General features: G+C 42.4%; 1 protein-coding gene across 3 annotated transcripts in view; it reads left to right on the forward strand.

The window, feature by feature from the left end:
• The first annotated feature begins 13,582 nt into the window (after positions 1-13,582).
• Positions 13,583-27,793, forward strand: part of Plod2 (procollagen-lysine,2-oxoglutarate 5-dioxygenase 2) — a 71,749-nt gene continuing 57,538 nt past the window's right edge. For all 3 annotated transcript variants that reach the window (XM_036192752.1, XM_036192753.1, XM_036192754.1), the window contains exon 1: positions 13,583-13,943. In XM_036192752.1, coding sequence (XP_036048645.1) covers positions 13,835-13,943 — 109 coding nt within the window. In that variant the 5' untranslated portion in view covers positions 13,583-13,834. The remainder of the gene's footprint in view (positions 13,944-27,793) is intronic.

The raw sequence follows: 27,793 nt of genomic DNA on the forward strand, positions 1-27,793 counted from the left end.
CACAGAATACAGAGCTGATCCAGGAAGCCCCAGTGCAAGGCTGACTCTAGAGACTCCTCAGAGTCTCAAAATTACGTGTTGGACTGGTTCCAGATTCTAGGGGCAGGACAAGGAGTCAAGTAAAGTCAACTAGGACTCTATTGCCTTTAATATTTTAGGGATATTTTCAAGAAAGGAGTATAAATGCTGTGAATGTAAAACAGGATAAGGATGTTATGGCAGGCTGGTATCTTAGTTAAGGTTTTCATTGCTGTGAAGAGACACCATGACTATGGCAACTCTTACAAAGGAAGACATTTAATTGGGCTGGTTTACAGATTTGGAGTTTTAACCCATTATTGTCATGGTGGGATATGGTGGTGTGCAGGCAGACATGGTGCTGGAGAAGGCGCTGAAGAGTTCTACATCTTGATCTGAAGGTAGCAAGAGAGACTGTTTACAGGGAGAAGCTTGAACATATATGAGACCTCAAAGTCTACCTAGACAGTGACACACTTCCTCCAGCAAGGGCACACCGCCTAATAGTGCCACTTTCAATGGGCCAAGTATTCAAATACGTAAGTCTATGCAGGGCATACCAGCATATTCAAACCACCAGCAATGGCTACCATAGTAGCAGGGATGGGACTGTCAAGGAATGAATGATCTGAGTAGATAGAAAACAGGCTTATTTAGTCTACTGTAAGGGGCAGCAGACTAGACATTAAAAATGCCACCTGTAGCATGAGGCACTGAATTGCAATGTCTTTGTTTTAGGGTGAGGTGCTACTTTGCAGCTTCTTAGCATCTCATTCCTGCCATGTGATTAAGGTAGTCAAAATGGTTTGTGTATGGTCTTGGAAGGTTGGCATGAGTTGTGTTGTGTGTGTGTAATAAGTAGTCATGAGATCTTTAGCATGCAAATAAGTACTATCGTAAGTGACTAGTATGAACTATATGAAGAAACCTAGCTTACAGCACTATGTAATTAGCAGTATGGCTCAAGGCAAACTTTTCTTTTTGGGTTTTCTTGAATAAGCTTGAGAAAAACTCTCTAATGAAACTGCAATAATAAATAATGCTGGTTCATGGAGAAGTTGAGACCAATTGCCTCTTAAAATGATTCTTTTAAGGGAAGTGTTGTAACCATGGGGCCATGACCAGGCCTTGAGATGGGAGAACCTTAGAAGACATAGCTTAAAATGAAAGATAAGAAAAGATAACACTCACAAACAGCATGGCAGGGAACCTGAGAGAGTCTTCCAAGAAAACCACAAACAAAAAGAAGGTATGGCTTTTGTTAAGTTTTATTGGGTAATGGGAAATTCCACCCTACATTAATTTAGTTTAACACAGTGACTCCTGTTATGCATGGAGCCAATACTAGATGGGACCCTAAGTTTCTCTTCCAGCTATAACAGAAAACACTCAGTTTGATACAACGTTTTCAAAGTAACAGATTGTAGAAGGGCATGGCCTTCTTGTGTGTGTGTGGGTCATTGGATTCCCTTTCAGTTCTTTGTCTCACTGATAAAAGAATTTAAAAACAGGCTTACAAGCATTCTAGATGACTATTTTATTAAACATTTATAGAAAAACAACAGTACATGAAGCTAAAAACCCCAGCAAGCACAAAGCACAGAGCGAGGGGATGTAGAGAAAAAGGCATGCTTTTTCAGGTAGGCATGGAGGTCTGAGAAATGGTTAGAAGGGCCAAAGTGTGAGAGTAAATAGGCTTAGGAATGGTGAACCATATGTCTGAGAGAGGGCACCCGATTCTAGCCTCTTGTGCTCCATAGCAAAAGACTGCATCAGGGACACGTGTTAAGAAATAGGAATAGCATATTGAACCACAAAAGACTCCAGATAGCCAAAAACAATCCCGAGTAAAAAGAACAATGCTGGAGGGATTGCAATTCCAGACCTCCAGATATATTACAGAGCCATAGTAACAAAAACAATATGGTACTGACATAAAAAAACATACCTGCAGATCAATGGAACAAAACAGGAGACAGAAATGCGAGTACATATAATTAAAGCCATCTAATATTTGTCAAAGATGTCAAAACCACACACTGAGCAAAGGCAACATCGCCAACAAATGGTGCTGGGAAAACTGGATATCTACACGTAGAAGAATAAAAACAGAGCCATATCTATCACCCTGCACAAAAATCTGACTCCAAATGGAATCAAAGACCTAAATGTGAAACCTGGAACACTGAACCTGCTAGAAGAAGTACACATGGGGAATACCCTACATGCCATAGATGTAGGAAAAGATTTTTGAATAGGGCCCACTTTGCTAGGAATTGAGGCCAGCAATCGATAAGCAAGACCTCTAAAACTGAAAAGCTTCTGAACAGCTAAAGAAACAATCAGTGCAGATTTTGGGACGAAGCCAACTTGTTTATGGTGGACAATCTTTTTGATGTGCTTTGGATTTGCATTTGTAAGTTTTTTTGTTTTTTTTTTTTCTCCTGAGACAGGGTTTCTCTGTATAGCTTAGTGCCTTTCCTGGAACTCACTAGGTAGATCAGGCTGGCCTTGAACTCACAAAAATCTGCATGGCTCCACTTCCCAAGTGCTGGGATTAAAGGCATGCGCCACCACTGCCAGGCCATTTGTAAGTATTTTATTGAGAATTTTTGTACATATGTTCATTAAAGGTATTGGGACATGATTTTCTTTTTCTTTTTTTAAATCTTCATCTGATTTTGGTATCAGGGTAATCCACACATTGTAAGAAGAGTTAGAAAGCACTCCTTTTCTATTTTATGGAATAATTGGCAAAGTGGTGGTAGTTCTTTGAGGGTCTGGTAAAATTCTGTCCTGAACGAATCTGGCTATGGGCTTTGTTTCGTCGGGAGATTTTTAATTACTGCCTATATCTCATTGTTTACTATGGGTCTATTTAAATTATTTTCTTCATCTTAGTTTAATTTTGCTAGGTCATACATATGTATTGAGAAATACGTCACCCATTTGTTTTATGCATTCCAGTTTAGTGTAGTACAGATTTTTAAAGTTTGTCTGTATGATTCACTGAATTTTCTCAGAATCTTTGTAATGTTTCTTTCTTTGTCTATAATTTTATTAATTTATGTCTTCTTTATCTTTCTTTTAGTTAATTTGGCTAAATGTTTGCCAATTTTAAGTCTTTGAAAAGAACCAACTCTTGGTTTCATAGATTTTTTTGTTTGTTTGTTTGAATTTCATTAAATTCAGCGTTGGCTTTTATAATTTCTACCCATCTTATCTTTTTTGGTGTTGTTTGTTCTTGTTTTTCTAATACTTTTGGATGCAGCATTAAGTTATTAATGTAGGATTTCTCCAGTTTTTTTTTTTTTTTTTTTTAAATTTTAAATGTGTACATCATACTATATACTTTACTGTTGGGATTTCCTTCATTCTGTCCCATAAGATTTTGGTATGTTATGTTTTCATTTTCATTCAATTCTAGATACTTTTAGTTTTTCTTTTTGATTTCTTCTTTCACCCAATTTTGATTCAGTAGGGTGTTGTTTAACTTCCATGACTGTACTTCCTCTTGTTGTTGATATCTGGTTTATTCCTGTGTGGCTACATGATGTGCAGGTTGTTATTTCAGTATTCCTAAGTTTGTTGATTCTTGCTTTGTATCTCAGTATGTGGCTGGCTTTAGAAAACATTCCATGGGCTATTGAGGAGGAACTATATTCTTTAGTGCTTGGGTGGAAGGTGAGATCCATTTTGATCTATGATGTTATTTAGCCTCTAAGTTTTTCTATTTATTTTTTTGTCTTGGTCTATTGATAAAAGAAGGTAGAGTATTGAAGTCACACACTATCACTGTGTTAGGGTCAATTCATGATTTTAAATATGTTAATTTTAAAACCCTTTCTTTTACAAAACTGGTATCCCTATGTTTGGCACATAAATGTTTAGAATTGTAATATCCTCTCAGTGGATTTTCCTTTAATAATTATGAAGTGTCTTTCCTTATCTCTTCTGATCAGTTTTGGCTTGAAGTTATTTTGTCAGATACTAGACTAGCTATTCTGCTGTCTGTTTGTTACATTTGCTTGAAAACTTTTTCCCACCTTTTAGCCTAAGGTATGTCTATCCTACATAGTAACGCGTTTCTCAGAGGCAGCAAAAAGATGGATTCTGTTTTTTAATCTAATCTTTTAATCTGCATCGTTTTTTGCTGGGGAACCAAGACTTAATACTGAAGTTATTATTGAACAATATTAATTCTTGTTATTTTCTTGTAACATTGCTCTTAGACTTCTTTTGGTTAACTGTTCTGGGATTATATATTCCTTTTGCCCTCTTGGGTATATTTGCACTTCTCTTCAGCATGAAGTGCCCCTTATAATATCCTTTACAGAGCTGGGTTTATGAGTACACATTCCTTAAATCTGTTTGTTTTGTTGTTGTTGTTGTTTTCTTGAGACAGGGGTTCTCTGTGTAGCTTTTGGAGCCTGTCCTGGAACTCACTTTGTAGACTGGCTTCGAACTCACAGATCCACTTGCCTCCTGAGTGCTGGGATTAAAGGCATGTACAACCACCACCACCACCCAGCCCTTAAATCTGTGTTGTTTTTTTTTTTTCTTTTTGTGGAGCTGAGGATCGAACCCAGGGCCTTGTGCTTGCTAGGCAAGCACTCTACCACTGAGCTAAATCCCCAACCCTAAATCTGTTTTTATAATGAAAAGTTTTTCTTTCTCCTAAAATTGTGCCTGATAGATTTTTGAGTATAGTAGTCTGCACTGGCATCTATGGTCATTTAGAACTTACAGGACATCAGCCTGGCCCCTCTGGTTTTCAAGTACTAGCTTTCTGTCTACTTGGTGTTCTGTATGCCTCTTATACCTTAATAGGTATCTCTTTCTTCATATTTTGGTAATTTTCTTCTATGATTTTGTTGAAAATATTTTTTGACATTTTACCAGTTTCTTCTTTTTCTGGTATATCTATTATTCATAAGTTTGTTCTTTTTATAGTGTCCCAGATTTTCTGCTGTTCTACTCCTGTTTTTCTTCGATCATTTCCTCTACCTGGTCTTCAATACTTCATATTATTGCTATAATCTGATCCAACCTATTGTTTAGACTTTCAGGGACTTAAGAGTCCTTCCTTTTCCAGTAAGTGGGTGCTCAGTCAATTCCTCAATCCCTCCTCCCTTTCTTCAGCAGGACTCCGGGAGCTAGGCCCACTGCTTGGCTGTGGGTCTCTGTATAACTGAATATACCTAGAAAAACAGGTTCTGACTGCCACCTAGGGAAGACAGAGGGGTCCAGTGTCTGTCTGATTCTCTTATAAGCTCCAATGAATCCAATACTGAAAATGGTTGGTAACGACTTATTTCTTATAGGCCAAGGAACTCTCAAAAGTGCTGGACCACATATTCCCTGAGCCTTTACAGGACTTTTACATATCACCTGCCTCTCAAAGGTATACAGCATGTGCTTTTCTGGAGCATGCTCTGTTCTTCAGAAGCCCAGGGAAGTCCTAGTCTTCACTAAGTGGCTTCTTTTACATGTTAATCTTGATGTTTCATTCCAGTTCCTATTCTCTGGTCACAGCCTGATATCTGAGTGGAAAGGTGAGGAGGGGAGGGGAAGGGAGGGAAAGGGGAGGGGAACGGGAGGGGAGGGGACAGGAAAGAGGACTCTGGCAGTCTGTGATCTGACAGGGACTGTTCCCATTTTTCTCATCGAAACCAGGCTGTATCCAGCAGTAAGTATCATTCTACACTGTGTAAACAATGGCTTTTCAGACTGTGTCTTTCCCTGATAGACTCCATTTTTTCTTTTTTAATTAATTTTTATGTATTTTATTTAACGTTTTTCCATTTATTTTATATACCGACTACAGTTTCCCCTCCTCCTCTCCTCCTGTTCCCCTATCCCCTCTGCCTCCCATCTACTCCCTCCCCACCCACTCCTCCATTTCCATTCAGAAAGGGGCAGACCTCCCATAGGCTTGAACAAATTATGGCTCATCAAACAGAGGCAGGACTGAGCTCCTCTCCCTGTATAAAGGCTGGACAAGGTAACACAGCACGGGGAACAGGTTCTCCAAAGTCAGCTAAGTGCCAGGGACAGGTCCTGATCTCACTACTGGGAGCCCCATAAACAGACCAAGCTACACAACCTTCACACACATGTAGAGGGCCTAGGTTGGTCCATGCAGGCTCCCTAGCTGTTGGTTCAGAGTCCATGAGCTTCCAAGAGCTCAGGTCAGCTATCTCTGTGGGTTCCTCCATGATGACCTTGACCCCCATGGCTTGTACAATCCCTCCTCCCTTTCTTCAGCAGGACTCCGGGAGCTAGGCCCACTGCTTGGCTGTGGATCTCTGTATCTGCTTCCATCAGTTACTGGATAAATGCTTTCTGACATAACTATGACAATTATGGTAGTTGCCAATCTGATTACAGTAGACGGCCAGTTCAGGCACCCTCTTCACTAGGAGTCTTAGCTGGGGTCATCCTTGTGGATTCCTGAGAGTTTCCCTGGCACCAGGTTTCTCCCTAACCCTGAAATGCGTCCGTCCCCCTCATCAAGACAGCTAGACTCCATTTTGCAAGCAGATTCCATTTTGAGGAGGGAGGATAACAGTGCATTTGGTAGACATGCAAACAACCCATCTGTCTGGCACTATCTAACAAGTACAGAGTGATGGTTAACTTATACAGAAAAGCAGAGAGTTACCTGATTAATTTATCAAAGAAAATTGGGACTATTAGAGCATAAAGGAATGTTAAAATCATATCAGGAAAAGTAGGCCCCAAAACTTACTGAGTATCAGGCAGGGAAAAGGTTAATCTTGGACCCCACACTTGGACCACATAAAGAGGAAGACACCTAACACTGCCTTGCTGTGAGTCCCACAGCCATATCATCTGATCACCCAGTGTGTGCAACAAAGGATAAACAGGCAGAGGGCTCCCAACTGTCCCAGGGACTTCAAACAAACTCAGTGGGTATATTGAACCACCATTCATCACCCTTTGTCTGTCTATCTGGACCTGTCATCCAACTGTGCATGCATTCTCTGGATCTGATCCTGCCCTTCACCTCTATAGCTACCACAGTCCCACACCTCACTCCTGCAACTCAACTCTGACCTTATAGTCTGTCTCCATGGCAGCGACAGTAAGAGCAGCAGCACTTCCATCAGATTTCCATCTGGGCTCCCATATTCTTCCTGCAGAGACTTTCATGCCTCTCACTTAGTTTCCCAGCTTCTGACTCAGATTCTTTGAAACTCCTTGTGATGATACTGTGTTCCCCAAAATATTGTGCACCCTAATAAACTTATCTGGGGGTCAGAGAACAGAACCGCCACTAGACAGACAGAGGCCAGAAAATGGTGGCACACACGCCTTTAATCCTATCACTTGGGAGGCAGAGATCCATCTGGATCTCTGTGGGTTTAAAGCCACACTGGAAACAGCCAGGCATGGGGACTCACGCCTTTAAGCCCAGGAAGTGATGGCAGGAAGCAGAAAGATTTATAAGGCATGAGGACCAGGAACTAGGCTGGTTAAGCTTATAGGATTCGAGCAGCAGTTCAGCTGAGATCCATTTGGATGAGGACTCAGAGACTTCCAGTCTGAGGAAACAAAATCAGCTGAGGAACTGGCAAGGTGAGGTGGCTGTGGCTTGTTCTGCTTCTCTGATCCTGCAGCATTCACCCCAATAACTAGCACAGGGTTTGTTTTTATTAATATGACCTTTTAAGATTTGTGTTACACGGGTTGGGGATTTAGCTCAGTGGTAGAGTGTTTGCCTAGCAAGCGCAAGGCCCTGGGTTCGATCCTCAGCTCAAAAAAAAAAAAAAGATTTGTGCTACAACTCCTTAAATTCTGATTCAACCTCTTTAACCTTTTTAGTTATTCTGTAACTGACATGTATTATGGTGTGATATGTGAAGTGTGGTCTAAGAGCTATTACTAGTTATTAAGATTGAAAAGAAGGCACTTGTATTTACTTTGGCTAGTGTCTTAAGAGTTTCTATTGCTGTGATGAAATGCCATGACCAGAATCAACTTGTGGGAGGAAAGGGTTTATTCCACAAAACAGGCAAGTCCATCATCAAAAGAAGCCAGGGCAGGAACTTGAGGCAGGAATTGAAGCTGACAGAGAAGTAGTGCTGCCCACTGGCTTACTCTTCGTGGCTTGCTCAGCCTGCTTTCTTTTAGCATCCAGGACCACTATCCCAAGGGTGACACCACTCCCAAAGGGCTAGGCTCTTCTACGTCAATCCCTAATTAAGAAAATGCATTACAGATTTGTCTACATTCTAATCCTATGGAGACATCTTCCTCAATTGAGAATTCCTCTTTACAAATGACTGTAGCTGTGCCAAGTTGATATAAAACTAGCCAACCCAACTGGCTTTCAGGAAAATGGGCCTACTTGCCACACACTGTGAATTAATTTTTGTTCAATAAATCCTGACATTGTTGAAGGACCCAAACATATTTGTCTATGTTCCTAGCATAGTGTGTTCATGTGATGGTCTTTTATTCTTGGCCTTCTCTCCACAGACATGTGTACTTATTTGGTGTAATGAAAAGACTCCTCATACTTTACTGGGAAATGAAACTGAGGGAGGCCCTGGGTCACCGAAGTGGTTCAATGACTTAAAGCCTTTTGACCAGAGTGTCACCCCCAAATTTACAGTATAAAGAGATAACTCACTCCTGCAAAGTTGTTCTTTGACAGCCTCCCACATCTCTTGTAGCATATCCCCCCCCCCCACTAAAAATAAAATGTAAATTAAATCTTAGGCCCCCTTTTCTAAGAGCTCCATGGCAGAGCTTAAGAGATGTTTTCTTAAGAATTCTTCCAGATTATGACCCGGCTTCTTTTCTAATCAAGACTGAGCCACAACTCCCAGTCACCCCTCACATTTACAGTGTGAGGCTTGAGCCTTCTTAACTTCAGGACTGCATGCCCCTGGGTCTTACTTTATTAAGGAGATGAGAACACTGGAAAACAAGAGAACCAGAAAGAACTCATTAGAAAGTACTGTTGAACAGGAAAAGGAGACAGTAGCCATGGCTAGTCATACTTGGTGAAGCTTTAGTGTTATCTGTTCTAACAGATCTGTTGTAACTCTGGACCTGAGTGAAACATAGTTGGATGGTAAAGGCAGACACCACAAATGTCTGCTGCTGGGCTTGTGGGGTGACTCACAGCACAGAGGGCTCTGTCCCAGGCATTCTCACTAGTCAGAAAACATCTGCTAGACTCATCTTCTCAGAATACCATGTACGATTTGGCTCTCCCTTTGGTCCTGGCCTACTTCTGTTATTTTAACTTGGCTGAGTTAGTTTTATGTCTGACATCATTTTCCAATGTACATGGATTTCACAACTGGAATCTACCTAGGGACAATTGATTCCATATAAGATGACTAAAACATGTAATTAAGATTTAAAAATGATATTTAATCTAAAAGTATTGGATGGGAACCAAGATTTCTTATAGAAAACTATCTGCTTATTTATCCCTAATAACACATAAGAAATGAGAATAAATTAAAAAAAAATCACAATACAAATCAATCAATGCTCCCTGTTAAAAGTAACTAACTTCGTTTGCTGAGGATCTGATAATTTAATTTAATTATCCCTTACTGGCTGAAAAAAACATTCAACCTTAAAATATATATATATATTAATTACCTGGGACATCATCTTTGCTTAGATTACAGCTTGAAACACTGGAAAATGGCTGGGGCCCCTGGAGCATGTTACAAACCTCTCATACTTAAAGGGTAGTGTCAGCGTTGTGGTAACTTAACCATCCTTAAGTGGGGAAGGCTGCACTCTGATGTGCTCAGAAAACACCCAGTTTAGATGGAGTCACAAAGGAATGCTCTGCTGATTCTCTTTCTCCATGTGGCTTCCACTCCCTTCTGAGGTTTAGATCTTAAACTTGTATCCCGACCACTCACATGCCACTCTCCTTCCCCTAAACTTCTCTTTTGCGGATCCATTTTGTCTGTCTGACTTTACTGGTTTCCTCTCCCTCTTTCTTTCTTTCTTTCACGTCTTGGCTCTCTGGTTATTTTCTTTCCAGTTTGTTTCTTATAACAGTCCTTTCTCTGTTATGTTCCACCCCAGTTATGAAGTATGTTCCCAGAGCATTACTTCTCCTTCACTCGACAAGTATTCACTGAGTAAATATTCCTTGACATGTTTCCTCCTACACCCACATGCAGACCATCAAATTTGTTGGCTGTACAATAAAACTTATTGAGAAATTGACTTTGATTTATTAGTACCAATGTGGTTAAAGCCACCACGGTCTCTTTGCTGGGCTTCAGTCTTTAAATCGGTCTCTAGTGTTGCTTTTCGCCATCTCCTGCCCCTTGGTTTCTTCATCCAACATCTGGAATCTCTTTCTTTCTTAACCCACCTCAAAGTACACTTCTGCTCTGCTTAAAATGTTCACAGGACTTTTCTCTTCACCCAGATCAAAGGAGGAAGCCAGGCAGGTTACCTATATGCTCAGCAGTTTGCCTCTTTCTTGTTATCAGTTCTTAGGTTTTATCTTACTACTCTTACACAGTATAGAAACCCAGCTTGGCATCTCTTTGTCCCCTAACTTCAGGACCTCTGAGCTTCTGGTTATGGTGCCAGGATCACCTTGCTCACACTACACAACTCAAGTATGTTCTCTGTAACGCTGCCCCAGAACCCTTTATTTAAATTTACAGCAATTTTCTTCTTTCCTGTTTTTGCTATTCCTTATTTCTCTATATCACTTGTTACATTTATATACTTAGTATCTTTTCTTCACTTGAGAGTAAAACTCCATGGAGTTTTCACTGACATTAAGAAAAAGTCTAGTGAAAAAACCTACAAAGGATATAGGCTTGGCCAAGCACTTAGCATGAACATGAACTCTGAATATTCTGCCCTATCCAAGTTGTAATAGGACAAGATATACGAGTCTCTAAGAAGGTGGTTCTTGAGCTGGTTAGTTCAAGGATGGAGTGGGCTGTTTTTCCGTTATCTTTACACAGAAGGGTAACATGAGCCAAGGAATGTAGGCCTACTCCTGCTTTTTCCTCTGATCTCACCATTTCTTAGCATGTCAATCTGGCTTCTTACAGTCCAGAGTTACACAATCATTGGTGGGTTGCTGTATCTCTGAGCACAGCTGGCTAGGAATGTGTGGAAAGCAAGGCGTGTTTCATGGCCCTTCAGTCAATGATTAATGGAGATGAGAACTAAGATAGCCCAGATATCTTGCACCTTGGCTAGGTTATCTACAGGGGTAAATTAGTGTCTCTGGACAAACGGCCACACGCACGTTAGACTATAGAATGAATCAACTCCTGTTGTCTTTTCTGGAATTTCTTCACCCTCACCTACTCAGTTTCTTCTGAACACCACATAAAAACCTACTCAGTTTCTTCTTGTAACCTTGGGTCAAGGTTGGCCTATGGAGGAACCCAAATAATGGCAATGATTACAATACAAACATTACAGGGTAAAAATAAACTTACTGCTTTGGCAGACCAAGCAAGCCAAGTCAATCAAGTGTAGGATATAGAATGTGGTGGCTTAATATTTTAGTAGAATAATCTGAATCATAGGCTAATTGGTTAGGATTATTTTCAGATCTTCTGTGAAATCTTTGAGTTTAGAGATGAGAAAATTGTAAGTTTGATGGATCTAGCCATAAAGCAAAGTGGCACAGTTTTGGGCAGCAAAGAGCCACAGGAAAGTTGGCCAATGAGAATACAGCTTCAGCTGTGACATTAGGGGTGTGTTACTTCAAGCAGGAAAGCATGTAAAGAGATAGAGAAAATGAGAAGGAAAAACAGTTTTCTGGGTTGGTGGTATTGAGAGCAGATTTTTTATTTTTTTTTAATCCGAAGCCATGTGAGGTAGAACATAATTAGTGGGTGTGAGATCTGTATTTAATGAGCTAAAGATTCTAAATGTTTCTCATTGGAACACTGAGGTAGACATCTCCAGAAGAAGGCAGGGCTGGCAACCTGAGATGGCAGGAGGGCTTTGGTTTCATAATGGGACACTTTCAGGCTGTGACTGAAGCGTCTGGCTATTTTGAAAAAAATCTCAGAGACAAATGCTTTATAGAAGCTTTTAAGTTCTGACGTTGTGACTCAACAGAGGAGGAGAAAGTCACAGTAACCAATAATCATTGGTGGACTCTACAGTTAAGCTCACATGGAAATTCCAGTACTAGCCAGGCAAATTGAGGACTTCAGAGGTTTGGGAAGCAGGAAGTCAAGTTCAGGGAACTTGGCAGTGATAACGATGGAATTCTGGAAACATATTTACCCCAAAGACTAGCCATTCTTCTGAGGGCTGGCTCTGCGTAGATTCATGACGCTGCACCTGCCCCCCACGCTGTAAGCTGTAAAGGAATCCATCCCTCAGCTGCTCCTTCTTCAGAGATGTAAGCCTCACTTCATTCTTCCTTCTCCAGTCACACTTTCCACCTCTTTGATTATGTCTACTTATCTCTGAACTTTCCCCAGTTCTCCTTGATTAAAAAAAGGGGCCATTGGGAGGGAGACTGGCAGTTCAAAACCTTCAACACACTACAATAACTGGCTTAGTTTTAGTCTCAGGATTTTCTTTTTCTCTAAACGTCACACTCGAAATATTAACGAACTTTCCTACCTGTTTTTAATATGCTAGCTATTGTTCCTCTTGATTTTATGCTAATTTTACAGATGAGTAATTTTTGACTTCCAAACTTTCGAGTTAGAATGAGTATTTCCTTCCTCTTATTTCAGGGAGATTTAAGTAGAAGAACCATGAATTCGGTCCATTTGATTCTTTCTTCCTTAAGTAAGCAATACCATGGAATGTGTGAGAGAAAGTTGTCAAAACTTTTGTGTGCCCCCCCCCCCCCCCCCCGCACAATTCAGTTTAAATTCCGGGCTAAAGAATAAGAACACAGGGAAAATGATTTTGCATAGGCATACTTATCAAAACACGAAGTAGTGGAGGCGGCTCCCAGGAGCCCAGGAATGGCTCCCCCACCTCCTCAGAAGTAATTTTCCATGTGCCGGACAGGAAGATCATGTCAAGGCACAGTCTCAGGTTGCACAAGCTGGACTTGGAATCAGCCGGATTTACAAGCTTCATTACTGGAAAGAGTCTACGGCTCTCCTGGCGTCAGCAGCCGCAGAAATGTTCCTCGTACAATGAAAAGTTACTGTTTACAGAATAAAACCAAAAGCACCGCCTTCTCTGACACCGGGATGGCTCAGCTCAGAAGCAACAGTGTCCTGGGATGGATCCCCATCCCGGTGGCGGGGAGTGTGACAAGAGCCTGCTCAGCCAAGCAGGCTGAAGCCCCCGTGGTCACCACTCACCTCCGGGAGCGCCCGGTTCCGTGGAGGAGGGCTGGGCAGGGCGCTCCGTGGAAGCTTTTGGAACGCGGGGAGAGGGAAGAGGGGCGCACTGACAGCAAAGGCGCTCGGAGGAGTCCGGTCGTGAGGCGGTGCACGTAGGCGTAGGCGACTCAAGGGTGGGGGCTCAGCCTCGACGGCCCGGGACGCGGGGTCCAGGAGCAGCGCCCCGCCCCCGGCCCCGCCCGCCCGCCCTCCGGGGCCGCTCTTAAACCCGCGCAGCCCTCGCCGCCGCTCCGCTCGTCCGCTCCGTGCGCTCTAGCTCCGCGTTAGTCCGTTCCGTCCTGTCCTCCCCGCCCGCTTCGGCGTCCGCGCACTCGGCACGATCCGCGTAGCCCGCTCGCGGCTGCCGCCCCGGGCCCGGGTCCGTCCCAGCGCTCTCCGGGGTCTCCGCGTCTCGCGAGAAGTCGCCGCCGCCGCCGCAGGCCTCGGGCTCCCGGGCGCAGGGGCGAATGGGGGGCGGCGGAGCGAGGCCCGGCCGGCTGCTGCCGGTGCTCGCCCTGCTCTCCTGGGTGGCCGGCCTGGGCGTGGCGGAGGAGACGCCCTCGCGCATCCCTGCAGGTGAGCTCCGCACGCCGGCTTCCACGGGCGGGTGTGGCGGGCACTGGGCATCTTTTCTTTCCGCTCCGGGACCTAACCGCGGGCGCTCCAGGCTTTCTGATGGACGGCGACAGTCTTTGCAGCGCCCCGGGAAGCACCCGCCAGCCTGCCTCTGCCCCTAAACCGCGCTCGGGACCAGGCTGCGGGCGGACCCACCGCGCGCCCACCTACTCCTCCTGGTCCACTTTGGGACGCAGAGTCAGGCGTCCCCGAGCCCTGGCCCTGGCCCGTGTTCGGAAGCTGAACTAAATCTAGTAGTTGGAGGCAAGTTCGTGTGAACAAAACTTTCTGGGTTCAGCCAGGGGAGAGCACCGCCGCCTATTTGTCTGAATAAGACTTGCTGCGCTTTATCGCGCAGGGGAGTTCTTTTCAGCGGTTTCCACTTTGGGGCCCCGGGCTCAACTCCCTGGAACTGAGCCTTGGGTTTAAATGACCTGTTGTACCGTTAGTGGGTGGATGCGATAATTTTGCCTTCTTCAGTACCTAGTTGGATCCTTTTCTGCTGGAACCTAAGCCCAGGAGCAAGCATTTCTACCTCGGGATTCCAGTTCAGACGGTGACATTTGGCACCAGTTCAACTGATCTGTGTACCCATGGTTTTGTCGTCTTCTTCGGGCAGTTCATGAAACTTAAGCGCTTAACAGCCTCTGGTTCTGTGGAACACTGCTTGCTTTGTTGGCTGCAGAAATGTATGCCTTTATTCTATCAGTCACAGGGAAATCTAAACCCGTATGATTATTCTGAATTTGAGCTAAATTTAATCACACTTCAAAAGCATTTCTTTCAGCATGACACTTGAGAACCACACAAATAAATGCAAACAGAGACATAAAGTGTAAAAACTTACCTTGAAATTTTTTCTTTGTTAAGACACCCAAATAAGCTTTTATTAATAAATAAAGTAACCTCGAGGACTTGTTGATTTCAGAGTTTGGCCCCAGAATTCCTTGTGTTTTATGGCACTTGGATGCCACCTCTCACTTTTTTACAGAGGACATCCATACCAGACTGCTACCTTTAAATTTGTCGTCAAAAATCAACTCCTTCCCTGTGAAATCTTTTAAATTTCATGGAATCAGATGTTAAATGTTTTATGGATTGTAACATCAGAGAAAGGGAATTTCAGATAGGAATGTTTTCCATATAAAATCCAGGGTTGACATCTGAGACTTGGTGCCTGTGGTAGGTGGGCACAGAGTTCAGTTAGGAGCTCAAGGTTGGAAATGTTAGTGTGTACAGATGGAGCCAGCAGAGCAGTAACCAGTCTGGTGACATACATAGGAAGATGGTTTTACGTGTTCCGTGATAAGCTAATAAGTGCAGAAGACACATTGTTTGGTCAGATTTATCAGCTGTGGTTAATTTTTATCCCTGAGGAAGTACACCTGAAAATTACTACATAGATATGGAAATAATCTTTAAGGTGTAAGTTGTCTAGATTAGTAGGTCTTCGGGAAGAGTAGCAATCACCTCTGACCCCATCATTTGTCAGTGTGTCCCAGCTAGTCAGTAAAAAATGTATTCAGAGCTGGGGAGATGGCTGGGTTGGTAAAATACTTGTCCTGAAAGTGTGAGGGTCCGGAGTTTGGATCTCTAGGTCCACTCTAAAGTTGGGTGTGGTGGCCTGTGCTTGTAATCCCATTGACGGTGAGATCATAGGCAGACCTAGGCAGATCCTTGGAGCTGACAGGCTGGCCAGCTAGTGTAGCCTGCCTGTTGAAGATACATGCTAATGAGAGACCCTGGGTCAAACAGAAGGTGGCTAGTACCTGAGGAATGACTCCTGAGATTGTCTTCATACCTTCCCAAGGCACACCCTCCCACACAGAAGGAATGGATTCACTCCACATCTGTTATCTATCAGTCACTCAACAACAATTATCTATCGATAATTTGAGCCATACCCCTTTGCTCTTGGTGGCTGTTCTATGCATTGCAACATTAGCAGTGTCCTTGACCTCTACCCACTAGTTGCCCCGTAGCACTCAGCTGTGGATGTGAGAACAAAAGAAATCTTCAAAACGGCAAAAGGTCAGTCTCTTGAAAGGCAAATGGTCCACACTGGAGAGTCTGTGCAAGTTAAATAGGTGTCCTAGAGGCAACATGGCATAATGCTATCAGGAGGATAGTTGCTGCTCCTCTGCCCTTTCATTTATTTTTGAGAGTTTTTCTGGAACTCCTGGGCTCCTGTGATCCTCTCACAACAGCTTCCTGAGTAGCAGGGACTACAGGTCTTCACCCCTTGCCTGGCAGGATTTTTTTGGAAAGCAATTTTTTTCTAAGAATTTTCTACTGTTACAGTGAATGTGCTTTTGGAATATCTTTCCTGCTTTGCGATGTGTGCTCAACAGTTGGGAATGTCCTACTTGTTACAGCAACTGAAAGGTCTGCTGCCCTAAGTGCCTTTTGGCCGCCCCTGTATTCCAGACCAAGAGAGAATGTAGACAAGATTTCAGTTAAAAGCATTGTTTGTACTCATTTGTCCTCGAAACATTTGTCAGATTATTTCTCTTGGAGTTTTCCCAGGCGGAGCTCTTCAGTCCAGTTCATGTGTCCATGCTTCTTTCTGTACTCCATGCCTTCTAGATGAGAGGAGGGGAGTAAGTTCCTGCCAAGCCTCTGCAGTCTGGATGCTAGACCTGGATCCAGACTAGTGTGTGCTTTTTGAGGCACCCTGACTGTGTTAAGCACTAAATTGGGCAAGGACCAAGTTTGAAGCAAAATCGAAGGAATTGGTTTCAAACATTTCTGTTAAGACTAGTATTTTTCAATGATTTTATTTGCTATAGTGCATTTGAGGATTGAGGAAGACAGAAAAGGCTTGTTCCTATCTGCTGATGCAAACCAGCAATTTACAGGGTGGAGGAGGGAAAGCAAGTCCCTGGAGAGGCTGTGGGGAGGGAAGAAGGGAAACTCCTCTGTACTTCCTCTGTCTGTCTGTCTGTCTGTCTGTCTTCTCTGTAGCTCTCCCAGGAGGTCTAGGACATAGGAAATTCCTCTCTTTGCTGTCTTCCATTTTTGCTTTTCTTTTATAACTTTTTAATATGGTTGGTTTATGCAGCTCAAACCTGTTTTGCTTTGTGTTTATGATTTAATGACTTATAGATTACATTCTTCAGAATGCAGGCCTGGTCCTTTTACCACAAAGAGATTCACCATTTATTTTGTTAAGCTGAAGGTCTCCTTTAAGAATTGTGAAAAGTAGTATGCTGCCAGTGAGGTTAGTAGCTGTTTTTGTTGTTGTTGTTGTTTGTTTGTTTTTCCCAGGCCTTCACCTGACTTGGCCGGGCATTTTTTCTCCCTCAGTTACCCTTGCTACCAAGACTGAGCACTGTAACCGTGTCCCTGTCAGCCAGGACCTTGTTTCCAAGTCACTGTTGGTGGGTCTTCTGTTAACAGGAATTAACAGGAAAAGCATGCTGTTCGTAGGTTATGTAGATACTGCTATATGTGCAAGACTGAAGGCCAATTTGCCCCTCAGCCAAGGGATAGACTACAAACCATAGGCTGAATCCATAAGGTGAAACTTGGCTATGTGTCTTTGTATGACCTTCCAGCAAACAGACTTCACATTGTTGAATGGATAGAAAAGATCAGAAGGAAAGTAATATATCGTGGCATGTGAAAACTTTATGAACTGGAGGCTGTATTGGCTGCAGTCACATTCATGTGCTGGCAGATTGTCTGTGGTGGCATTAGCGTTCCCAGGCAGAGTTGAGTAGTTCCACACAGATGGAATTGAGTACGCAGTCTAAAATGTTCACTGTCTTGCCCTATGCTGGTCCTTGCCGTAGGAGATGACATTCTCATTGAAGCTGTAACACATGTTGATTGCTCCTCTCTTGGAAAGAGCCACATTTGGGACAGTAGCAGCTGGCTCTGGGCATGGCAGAGGTCTGGTTTTCATTTTAGATGTTGCCAGTGATTTCTACAGTTTTTGAAATACAGTACTTGAATCTTAACTGTATATATACTTTGGCGTACATACTGTTTATGTAGTCAGAAACCAAACAACTTTGCTTTGGCCAGATGGAAAGGAGATGCATTTTTCTTTAGGGTTATTTATATTCTAGAAATTTATTCATGGATGTTGGTGATTCTCTTTGGCTTAGTTCTTTGAGTGAAATGATTAGTACAGTTGTCATTCAGAATTTTTAGTCTCCTGTAACTGTACCAGTAAATCAGGCTGAACAGAGAACGTGGTGTATTTTCAAGTGACTTGAACTGTTTTTTTGTGTGTATTTTACCTTTTTTTTCTCTGTGAACACACTATACAAGGGTGACTTCCAAAGCTATTGAGATTGTAGTTAGCCCCAAACAGTTACTCAGAGTAGTAGAATATGGGCAGTGTCACTGTACTGAAAGCTTGGTTTGTTAGGCAATTGCTGACATGGCTGACATTCAGTGGAGCTGTTAAATTATTACCCTGCTAACTCCTCACAAGGATCCTTTTCATACTTGCAACACTTCATAATTTCAAAATGTAACTTCAGATAAGTTACCGTTTATGTAAAGAATTACAACTTAAAAGACAATAGCGTCATGTAAGTTTTAATATTTTTCATTCAGGATAACTTCACTTAGATTGGAGATATGTTATTTTCATGCAGACGAGATTTCCTTTCTATAACATTATGAATATCCTTATTTAAAAAGATTCATTCAATCCAGAGCAATTATGCACTTAGCTGTGTCCACGACTTGCAACAGTTTCCTCAAAATAGCAAGAATGTTGCATTCCTGTTAACATAGGAGTTTTCTTAGACTTCTTGAAGGAGATGTGCTTATGTGCAGAGTGACCTATGGTGAGTCAGTTTCTTAGGCCTGTGTAGTACTTCTACACTGCTAGCGGAACTTAACACTTAATGTCTAGTCTGTTGTCCCGCCAGTGAGATGTCTGTAAGGAGGCCATGGGCAGTCTTTATTCATCATTTCCAGAGTGGCCAACCCTGAGATCGCCTTCCCTTTCACTGCTCTTTTTGATTGCCACTTCTCAAAGAATACCCGAGTGTTTGCAAGTTTCTGAGTGACAGGGACACTCCCGGCATTGCCAGGACAGGGAGAGCTCTTGCCCTGGAGTGGCCTTCCCTTCTGCCTGTGGATTTCTGTTCCGAAGGACAGCTGTACGGAAGAGTCTTCACCAGAGATGAAAACAGACCAACCAACCACCACATTTTAAATGTTCATGCAACCTACAGACCATGATTATCACTATCAACAGTCCCAGTGGTGACTTTTAGTTAACATCCAGTCATATGTGGGCCCAAATGTGGGCTTGTCAGGAGGTGTTTCTGTTAAACTGGGGCGTGAGTTTCTTAAGTAGGCCAGACTTAAAATTACATCTCATTTGTTGTCTTGATTATTTATTGATTTTAGTATCGTTTAGCTTATTGTTGGATGCATAAGCCATCTTTTCATTATGTTAACTTACTTGCTTTAGGGCTGCCTTGTCAAATGTTGCTGAGGACTCCTCCATCTGCTGTTCAGTTTTAAGGTTTCTTCAAAAAGCAGTGTGAAAGAGGCTTTTCACTTGATTTCAATATTATGGTTATGTTCCACACAGACAGGTGAAGTTTTTTGTTTTGTTTTTTTAAATAAATGAGCTTTCAAATATGTGATTTTTGTGTTTTGAAGAGGAGGAGGGCCTGACTGTATAGCTCAGCCTGGCTTCAAACGTATTCCTCCTGCCTCAGCCTCTGGGGTTATAGTGTGAACCATCACATCCACCTCAGCACAGACAGTTCTTATGCTCTTACCCTTACTGTCCCAGACACTAAGATACACATGAGATATTAAATATGGGCGAAGTCACAAACCCTCTCACACCGCCACGGCATTTTCTCATTCCTATACTGGAACCGCCAGGGAGGGCTGACAGGTAAGTACTGCATCTTAGATCTCCACAGATGAAGCCTCCACTCTCACTGGTCTCTCCTTCACAGCTCTCCTACAAGCTAATGGCTCTCCTTACCACCTGGCATTTCCACATAACTTGGACTGCAGGGGTGTTGCAGACAACAAAACTGACTCATGACATCCAACTATAGACATTGTTGCACAGATGACCCTTATGCTGGACTGCCCCTGTGACCTTGTAAACATTTCATTTCCCTCAGCCAGAAATACAAGAAAGGGTTTCCCTGAGTCCAACTGGGTGATGTCAGCTGACCTTGGGCCTATTTTCTTGGGTACAGCACCTCCCCTCTCCCAGTTGTCTCTCCAGGGACCTTAAAATAATGAACGCTGCTCTTTCTGGGCCGGCTGAAACTTCCCTTTCACCCCAGTGTCCAGTCCTGTTCTCCAATAAACTCTTTGCCCGACAATCGGTCCTGCTTGTTTCCTGTTGGGTACCTTTCTTTCCTGTAACCGAACAGTGCACAGCATGGTTGACTCTCCTGCAGGCTTAGCCATAAGTGGAAGAAGTGCGTGGACCCAAGCGTTCACTAAGGTCCTGATGCTGGAGCATCATTGGTTGGAAGGGGCACACCAGAAGCCATCCTCCTTTTCTCTAGAGTCCAGGCACATCTCTGCCAACTGACTTCGGCTTAGTTAGCTTGGCGCCATAGTTTATATAGGATTTTAGGGTGCTCATTACTTAATACCTGTTGCACAGAGGTGAGCCAGTTATTAGGTACTTTTCCCTTTTTTTAACGGCCACATCTCGCTTAGTAAACTGCTGGTCCTCTTGCCTCTGTCTCCTTAGTGCTGGGATACAATCCTGTGTCACCATGCATGCCTCCTATTTTTGGTGGTCTAGATCGAGTCTCAGACAGTTCCTCAAGCATTTAAAAACTCTCCTTCTTGGTTCTATAAGTATGGTAAACACCCGCAGATATTTTGTTTTGAAAAATTCTGCAAATAGAGAATTTAAATCACATCTTTGAAAACCCAAATGACCTGGCTAACCCACTCTCCCAGGAAGTCTTGCAAGCCCTTGTGCCCAGGGCGGAATGGTTGTTTGTTTGGGATTTTCCAGTCCTGCCCAGGCCAGCTCTGAGGCCTCTTGTCTTCAGAGGTCCCAGCTCCCATTCCAGCCATGTTGGTATTTCCTGGCTGCCAGCTGGCACTGTGGCTGTGACCAGAATGGGCTGCTCATCCAGGCCCTACTAATTCCTGCTGGCCACTTCTAGAGGACAGTTCTCTTTTTCTTCTCAGTTTAGTTTAGACAAGGTTGGAATTTTTTAACAGTGACTTTACTAGGTAACCACGGGCAAAACAAAACCAAACTCGAATCTGGAAAATCACCAAAGCAAAGAAATGAACAGACCCATGTAGCAGACAGAGTCCTTAGTGTTTTCTGATCTCGGCGTCCTTAGAGCCTCATGCTCCTGGCACACTCCTGGGTTCTGGAAACCCCTGCCTAACTTTTGTTTGGCTACTTCTTTGTCTCCTAGTTTTCCCCAGCACAGTATTTCACAGGAGGCTCTTTTCCAAGGCTCTGTGACTGACATTCAAGGTAGACAAGAGCTCATGGATGGTCAGATTTGTAACCTCTTGGCCACATGTTAGCATAACCCTACCCATTTAGCATTCTGTTTTCTTCACTAGGAGGAAGATTTTGTGCTTTTATTCATTTCCTTATTTATTGTACATGTATGAGGCCCCCTTTGTCCCCTCTTTCTTTACTAGTTCTTTGAGTGTTGAATCTGTGAATGTTTGATCATACCTCCTCCACCAACTCCTCCCAGGTGAAACCCCCTTCCCTACCCACCCAACTGTGTCCTTTTTAAAAAACCCTTCGAGGCTAGTTTGTGCTGCCTCAATATTCTTGGATGTGTGGTCTTCCAGTGGAGCTGGTAAACTAACTCGTCCTGCTGAAATTCTTGGCTTTGAGTAGTGATTTGCAATGGCTCTTGTGATTCTATGGTTTACGACTAATTTAAGTAGCTAAACTATTTTTCCCCTAATAATATTTTCTGCTGGTAGCTAACAGTGCCATAGTTCTCATTGTTTAATACTCCAGGTATGACAGTATTTCAGGGCTCAAATGTTTATTGAATGACTTGTTTTGTGCTTTGTGTGGAGGGAAGGAGAAAAATGACACAAACAAACCCACCATAGATCCAGTTCGTTTGCACACTGCAGTTGTAGGAATCATGATAGGGAAATAATTCCTATGGAGAGCTGAAGAAATCAAAGAGCCCTTAGGATGAATCCTGGGGAAAAGAGTAGACAGCTGGCGCCAGGAGGCAGGGATCTGAGAGCCCTTCATTCTGCAGCCTGAGCCCTCACGTCCCCCAGCAAACTTGATTTGCAGTGTATGATCTTTCCATCCCTGATACTTGATACTTCTTGAATTCTAAATGTAGGATGGGTGGCAGAAACCATGTACTGCCAGAAGCAGAAAAGAGGCCTTGGGAAACTTCACTATTGTCTTATTAGGCCAAGGAGAACAGGTCCACAGTGGTCTGGTGTTGTGAAATTTGTGTTTGCTCTTAGTTGTCCTATCTCACATGGGGTTTGATGGAAACTTGAGGTGCCTTTTTTCTCGATGAGCTTTTGATTTAGGGGTAAGATAACAATGCCAACAATAACTAGAATTAAATTTACATTTTAAAATGCTCCACATATTTCATGAGAGAGGAAAACAGTCCAGTGTTTATATGAAGCTATTTCTGTCTTCTCAGAGGAATCAGAGAATCCAGTACATTTAAATATTGTAAAGCTTTTTTAAAAAAACTGTATATTCTGTTGCTTCCTTCCTATTTAAAAATGTATAAATTAATAAAGATGTTGCTGGTAACCATGGAATGGTTAAAAGCCAGCCTATGTAGAGTATACTATTTGAAAATTGGTGCTCTTAGTTTGTTACTGAAAAAGATTTGTCCTGTAGTTTTAAAATATGATGGTATTTAATGAGCTAGAATCATACATTCAAAAGAAATCACTTTATAGAAGAAAAGCACAGGAGTGTGTGCATGCTTGTGTGTGTGTGTGTGTGTGTGTGTGTGTGTGTGTGTGTGTGTGTGCTTGCCTGTGTCCCTGTGCCCACGAATGCACGTGCATGTTTGCATGTGCTGTTAGCTACAGAGATCACCCTTCAGCCTTCAGAATGGAGTGACACGGAGCATGCCTTCTCTGATGTGTTACTGGATTGCTCTCTCAGCAGTTCTTGTTCTTCTTGTTTGCACGTCCAGAGCAGAATGTTATCTAGTGAGTGGTACAGTCTTACTGATAATCCTAGGCAGATTCCTTCTTCTTTTCTTTCTTTTTTTGGGACTATTTTATCTGCTGTTTCCAAAAGGATCACACCAACCTCCCACAGTTAAAGACCAAACTTAGGGTTTTGCTCTTGCTAGGCAAGCGCTCTACCAGTGAACTAAACTACCAACTCTCCAAAATGACTTTAGGTAAATGAAAGGGAGAAGTTCAAACAGCTGGAAGAAACAAGTGTACATTTTGTTGTGATACTCTCAAATTGCAAAAGTCTTGAGTACTGGGGAATAAACTATGATTTGTTGAGTAAGCAGATAAACCTTAGTAATTATTTGTCCCAGTATATTAAAGAAACATCTAAATTATTAAAATGCTAAACTCTTTTATGTATAGGTGTGCATGCACATTTCCACATATGTGGGTGCATGTGAATGTGGATACACATGAGCATGTATGTGTGTGTGTGTGTGTGTGTGTGTGTGTGTGTGTGTGTGTATGCAGAGATTGAGGCAGGGTGTCATCCTAGGTCCCTCTGCACTTTATTCATTGAGATCTCTCCCTGAACCCAGTGCTCTAGTACTTTAGCTGGTTAGCTTGCCCCTAGGACTTCCCTGACTTCCTTCAGGATTATTATTATTAAAATAAGTTTATTTTTTCCTTGGGATTATAATCTTGGAATGAATAACACACCATATGCACTCAGTTTTTAATGGATGCTGAGTATCCAAATTCTGGTCCTCAAGTGTGGGGGCAAGCCCTTCATCTATTGAGCCGTCTCCCCAGCCACCAGTTAACTCATCTTTATATTTCTAAGTATTATGTATTTGATGTTTTTATGTTCTTCAAGTGCAAAGCATTTTCCCCTACAGGGTGTCAGTCCTAAATAGCTAAGCTCATCATGTAAAACAGTTAATGGCTCAGTTATCTGACTAAGGTGTTTGTGTGGCTTATGATGACGTGGATGGGATTAGATGCCCCTGGCTGAAGTATGAATGTTTTAAAACATGCACAAGCTAAGAAAAAGCCATCACTGATAATGCATTTTCTTTCATATAACCAGGCTTGAATTCTTATGACCTATGTGAGCAGCTCAGTGTTAAGAGTGTTTGACTGTCATGTTCAAGGACCTGTGTTCAGTCCCTAACACTGAAAGTGAAAGGAAACAAATTCCTCATAGGTGTACATGAATTTTTCTCAGTAGTCATAATCACCCACATGTGAATTAATTGAAGAGTATATTTGAGTTTTAGAAAAACCTTTTGAAAAATACTCATGTGAAGAGGTGATATAGGAGAGGCAGAGAAATTGCTTTTAAGTGTGGAAGAAAATTACAAAGTATGTGATCTGAAAGGGTGAAGACAATTAATAAAAGTGTTAATCAGAAGCCATTGATAGGCACTGGCATTGGAGGTATTTTGATTACTAAGTAGAACCTTTAATTCTGTCCAAAGCAGAAATATGCCTTGAACAGTTTCAATGTAGGAGTTTATCTAGGTTATGCTAATTGATACCATGGCATTTTATATGGACTATATTGGATGGACTGTTCCAGCTGTTCTTGCTAGACCATCATGCATTCAGCTTGTGGTTTCCTGTGGGTGGACTCTGGCAGTACACACACACACACACACACACACACACACACACACACACACACATGCTTATTTGCAGGAAATCAGCTTAGTAGAGATGGAGAAGTGTAGATAATTATCTACTGTACATGGATGTTCCATGGACAGGGTGATGATTCACATGTCTCTTGTTGCATCTGATGATGAATTGAATTGTAAGTGCTCTGCTGTGAATGACCTGAATAGCTGTATGAATTCCACTTTCATTCTGTTTAACATTACAATGAGTTTAAGGATGGTATTACTTTCTTTTGAAATACTAAGAGAAATGTAGAAGGAATAGAGAAGAGTGTGCCTGCTTTCTGAGAACAGCCATAGAAGGTTAAACACAGAACTCTGATAGACCCCAAACTGCAAGTTAGAAGTACCTATGATGTTGTCTCTGATACGGGATACATGATGCATTTGAAAGCCAAAGGCTTACAAACTGCTCACATAGTAACTGTGAGAGATAGATGATGTGGAAACAATGTGTCGGGCAATAGTTAAGAGAATAAAGCCTTTGAATGAAAACAGAGACTTAAGGTATCACACACACATTAGCAGGTAGAGGCATACAAGCTTCTTAACCTCTTTGAATTATAATTCTCTAATAGTAATGTTGCTACCTAGGCAATTATTTGGATATTAAATATGATAATACCTGTAAAAGAAGCATGCCTACAAATAGAAATTGCCCAATTTGTGCTATTATATTTGTGCAATTTTAAGACATATAAATCTAGTTAGCATTTTTAAGGTGGAACCTAAAACAGTGGAATTACTCTTATGTTCAGATAATGGGAGAAATACAGGATTTCAGTGGGTTTTAACAGCTAAGTTGTCAAACAGTATTTTCCTAGGGACTCAAAGGAAATAAATGATAAATAGTACAGTGTAGTAGATGCTGTCTTTTTGATGATTCTGATTATGTACTCAGTTTCAAAACTTAAATATTTCCTCAGGTTTTTGATGTATTTTTTTTCTTTCTAAGCCCAGATTTCCTTGGAAGCTGTGATCATGAATCTATGAGTCACCTGTCCCCTCCTGAGTCCCTCAGGCTCCTCTGATTAGTCCGGGTACTCAGACTCGTTCCCGCCACTCCCCTGCCACCTCTGCTGTTCTAGTCTTCAGTAAACTGTATGCAGCAGTTATGAAAGGGCTCAGGCAGGTAAGGGCCTTAAATACATGATCTGAAGCTGTATTCATTCTGAACTCTGAATTCATCTTTGCTGCTGTTTCTCAGAAATCCCTTCTCAAGGAGGTCTGCTAGATCAGATCCATTTCTCTGTCCCTGAACTCCCTCACAGCTTTCTCCATGTGCTCTAGGCTGCAGAGTCAGATCTCTCCTGCTTATGGGATTTCAGAAAAGTCAAATCATGTTAGGTTTTCAGAATCAGGGAATTTTACCTGAAATCCATTTTTCTTTCCTTGGTGGGGAGAGAAAGAAGGAAGAGGGGAGAGGAGGAGGGAAGGGAGAGAAGAGGAGGAAGGAGAGAGGGACAGGCAGTTATGCAGACACACAGACAGACAGATTGACAGACGGACAGAGACACCCCAGAGCTTCCCACGGGACATAGGGCTGCAGGGAGGTTTTGGGGGGAGGGATGCAGTGTGCTGTTGTTCCATGCCTCTGCTCTTTGACACTTTGTGTCCCTGCTCTAGGCACAGGTCCTAGAAAGATATAACCATAATGTTGCAGAATATTCCTTTACACTGCATGAAGATGTTTCACTGTGATTGATTTAATAAAGAACTGAGTGGCCAATAGCTAGACAAGAAGAGTTTAGGGGAACTTCTGGGGACAGAGAAAGATCTAGAAAGAAGAAAGGCAGAGTTTCTAGCCAGATGTTGAAGAAGCAGGATGGGCAGTACAGAGTAAAGGTAACCAAGCCACATCATAGAACATAGATTAAAAGACAAGGGTTAATTTAAGTTATAAGAGCTACTTAGAAACAAGACTAGGCTATAGGCTGAGCTTTCATAATTAATAAGTCTGTGTGTCATTTTTTTGTGAACTGGTGGTCCAAAGAAATATATGGCTACACCATAATGTTTCTTACTATGCTGCTGTTGACCTCTTTCAAGCCCAGTGGCTCTGGAGGAGAAGACATTCTCCCTATGGATATTTGATAATGTATGTAGATGCTCTGTTACAAGTAGTAGGTGCTGCTGGAGTCCTGTGGATAGACATTGGCGAGTGGGCAAGTGGATGGGGGTATTCTACAAGTTACAGCATGGTTCCCAAGGAAGAATTACCTGCTCTGATTGGTAGATCTGCTGAGTTTAAGGAAAGACTCATTATCATAGCTCATTCCTGATTATACTGCCTGCATCCTATGCTTCTCATGATTCTGAGTATATCCGTATTCCCTCAGTATTCACAGTGGATTCTTTATTGTCAGCCACACCTACTTTTACCTATACCCACTTTGAGTCGTATTTCCAGGGCCCTGGCTTTTAAAATCCTACTTAGCAATTTTAAGTCCTCTGCTAGTGCATCCACGGAACAATTTTTGATGGCATTTTATCACACTCTTCTACAAAAATCATCTTATTAGAAGTGGAAGCCTTCTTCGAAAAAGAGTATTTTACTATATTCTCCCTGGGTTCCTCCATCCAACATAGGAACGCAGATGTAGAGAAGTCTTAGGAATAGTCTGGGTTTCCTCAGCTCTCCCTGACACCCTGACCTCCTGCAGTGTCCTGGGTTGATACATGATCAGTTACTGGATATGCAGAAAGCTTTTTTACATTCTTTTTGGTTGAATCAGTGTTTTAATCTGAGCTAGACTTTTAATGGGCATGGGGACAGAAACAGGATCTCCTGGCATTGGTTCTGATATCTCTGCAGCTCAAGCCCCTGGAAGCCTTTTGACTGCCAGCTCCACTCACGGTGGGCAGGACATAGTGCCATAAATAAGAAAATGGGAGGAGGGCTGCCACTGGTCAGCACTCCATAAGGAAAGCTCATTTTATCATTTCTAGTTTTATATTTTAAAATCCATTTTATATATCTCAAACAGAGGGGCTATAAAAATCAGT

The sequence above is a fragment of the Onychomys torridus genome, chromosome 7 (genome assembly GCF_903995425.1).
Source record: "Onychomys torridus chromosome 7, mOncTor1.1, whole genome shotgun sequence".
Classification (NCBI taxonomy): Eukaryota; Metazoa; Chordata; class Mammalia; order Rodentia; family Cricetidae; genus Onychomys; species Onychomys torridus.